General features: G+C 38.3%; 1 protein-coding gene across 1 annotated transcript; it reads left to right on the top strand.

Annotated features, from left to right (window-relative positions):
- The first annotated feature begins 529 nt into the window (after nucleotides 1-529).
- On the top strand, nucleotides 530-1,695 carry LOC9315164 (lactoylglutathione lyase). Its single transcript, XM_002880881.2, has one exon. The coding sequence runs from the start codon at nucleotides 861-863 to the stop codon at nucleotides 1,410-1,412; it is 552 nt and encodes a 183-aa protein (XP_002880927.1). The 5' UTR covers nucleotides 530-860; the 3' UTR covers nucleotides 1,413-1,695.
- The last annotated feature ends 203 nt before the right edge of the window (nucleotides 1,696-1,898 follow it).

Genomic DNA, 1,898 nt, shown 5'->3' with positions numbered 1-1,898 from the left:
TATCAATACTAGACTTTTTCTTAGTAATGACTATATATGGTTATCGCTTGTGAGTCGACTTGTATGACTATATCGGATTGATTCCCTACATTGCATTCTATCTCTAACAATTAGGGTAAAGACAATATCTACGGAGAAATCCTTTAGTCATTTTGCATAAGGCGAGAACATACAATTTAGAGATTAGTAGACTATATATATCGTCATTAACTGATATTTAAGATTTATTGAAAGGGAATATCTATTATTTTCGAAAATACATATATTGAATCAAAAGTTGAGACTAGTAAAACATTATATGTAGAATTTGGTTACGGTCAGGTTTACTCGCTCACTAATTAAAGTTGTAGAATCTTTGTAGTAATAAAGTAATTGTGAGTAAGTGTAGTAATAAAGTAATTGTGAGTTAAGTCGTGTGCTGTGGTGAAAACTTGAATATGCATATGATGGACTCATGTGTTACTATATGAAGTTTCTTTTTTGAATTTCTCATTTTATTTGAATTTCTTAATTAATACTTTAACAATTTAAGTTATACTTGCTACTACTGAAAAAACTCGTCAATAGTTTTTCCAATTAAATGCTTTTAAGCACTATACTAGTCTTAATTAACTTCAACAAATAATGGATCCCAAATTCTACATATAAATTTTTACTTTTTCAACAAGGTAATACGGGCCCAATAGAAAATGATGCGGAGGTGTGTGAAGAATGACACGTGAACGATGTGTGCTCACACATGCAAGCTCCCTATTCAGCCGTCCGTCACGTGTCCTTCATTTAGTCCCCACCGCTCACGCTTTTTAAGGTTAACTCTTTGTTTCTTCTAGACGAAGTAAGCTTTGTCTCGTCGGAATCTGATGGAGGAGAAGAAGAAGAAAGGCGATGATGAATCGAACTCGAAAGCACCGTTAATGGCGTTGAACCATGTGTCAAGGCTTTGCAAAGACGTCAAAAAGTCTCTGGAGTTTTACACAAAGGTATTAGGATTCGTGGAGATAGAGCGTCCAGCGTCGTTTGACTTCAACGGCGCGTGGCTTTTTAACTACGGTGTTGGGATCCATTTGGTGCAAGCCAAGGACCAAGACAAGTTACCTTCCGACACGAACCATTTGGACCCAATGGATAACCACATCTCTTTCCAGTGTGAAGATATGGAAGCTTTGGAAAAGAGGATCAAGGAGGTGAAGGTTAAGTACATCAAGAGGACGGTGGGTGATGAGAAAGATGCAGCCATCGACCAGCTCTTCTTCAATGACCCTGACGGCTTTATGGTCGAGATCTGTAACTGCGAGAATCTCGAGCTTGTTCCGCGCCATTCAGCCGATGCCATACACCTCCCAGAAGACCGACACGCACCTCCTGTTACCCTCCCTGACTCCGACGATAGGATGCCCCAACCCAATTCTTAATACTATTAGACTCGTCTCGTCTCGTCTCTACTTAGTACTGTGTTGTGTGCTCAGCTACCACTCTATTAATTAATGTTTGTTTGGGACACCAATTCCTTCCAACCATGAGTCATTTTGGTTTTAGTTTAGATTCAGTTTGGTTCGGTTTTAATAAACCTCTGGCTGAACTCTTAACCAAAGTTATTTTGCTTTGGTTTGGTTTTACTTTGGTTCGGATTCTATTTGGTTAAGCTTGTTTGTGTTTGTTCCAAAAAAACGTGAACCAATTCTACCGTTTTTTTCACACCATTGCTTAAAGAGTCTTTACCATTTCAGGTTAGAGGACTTGGTAACGTAGAAAGAAAAAAAGTGAGGAGAAGTGATCACCTGACAAACTAAATGTAGTCAGAGGAAGTGACATTCAGTAAATGCTTATGCCAATTCTTCAAATTCAGTAGCCACTTTTGGCTTCATCAAAACCAGAAGAACAAACCTGTGTAGTTTCAG

The sequence above is a fragment of the Arabidopsis lyrata genome (genome assembly GCF_000004255.2).
Source record: "Arabidopsis lyrata subsp. lyrata unplaced genomic scaffold ARALYscaffold_4, whole genome shotgun sequence".
Lineage (NCBI taxonomy): Eukaryota > Viridiplantae > Streptophyta > Magnoliopsida > Brassicales > Brassicaceae > Arabidopsis > Arabidopsis lyrata.
The sequence above is the reverse complement of the archived record's forward strand: the minus strand, read 5'-3'. Positions and strand labels throughout refer to the sequence as shown.

What these genes read in the sequence shown, in the direction of transcription:
- LOC9315164 (XM_002880881.2), top strand. Translation starts at nt 861, where the DNA reads ATGGAGGAGAAGAAGAAGAAAGGCGATGATGAATCGAACTCGAAAGCA.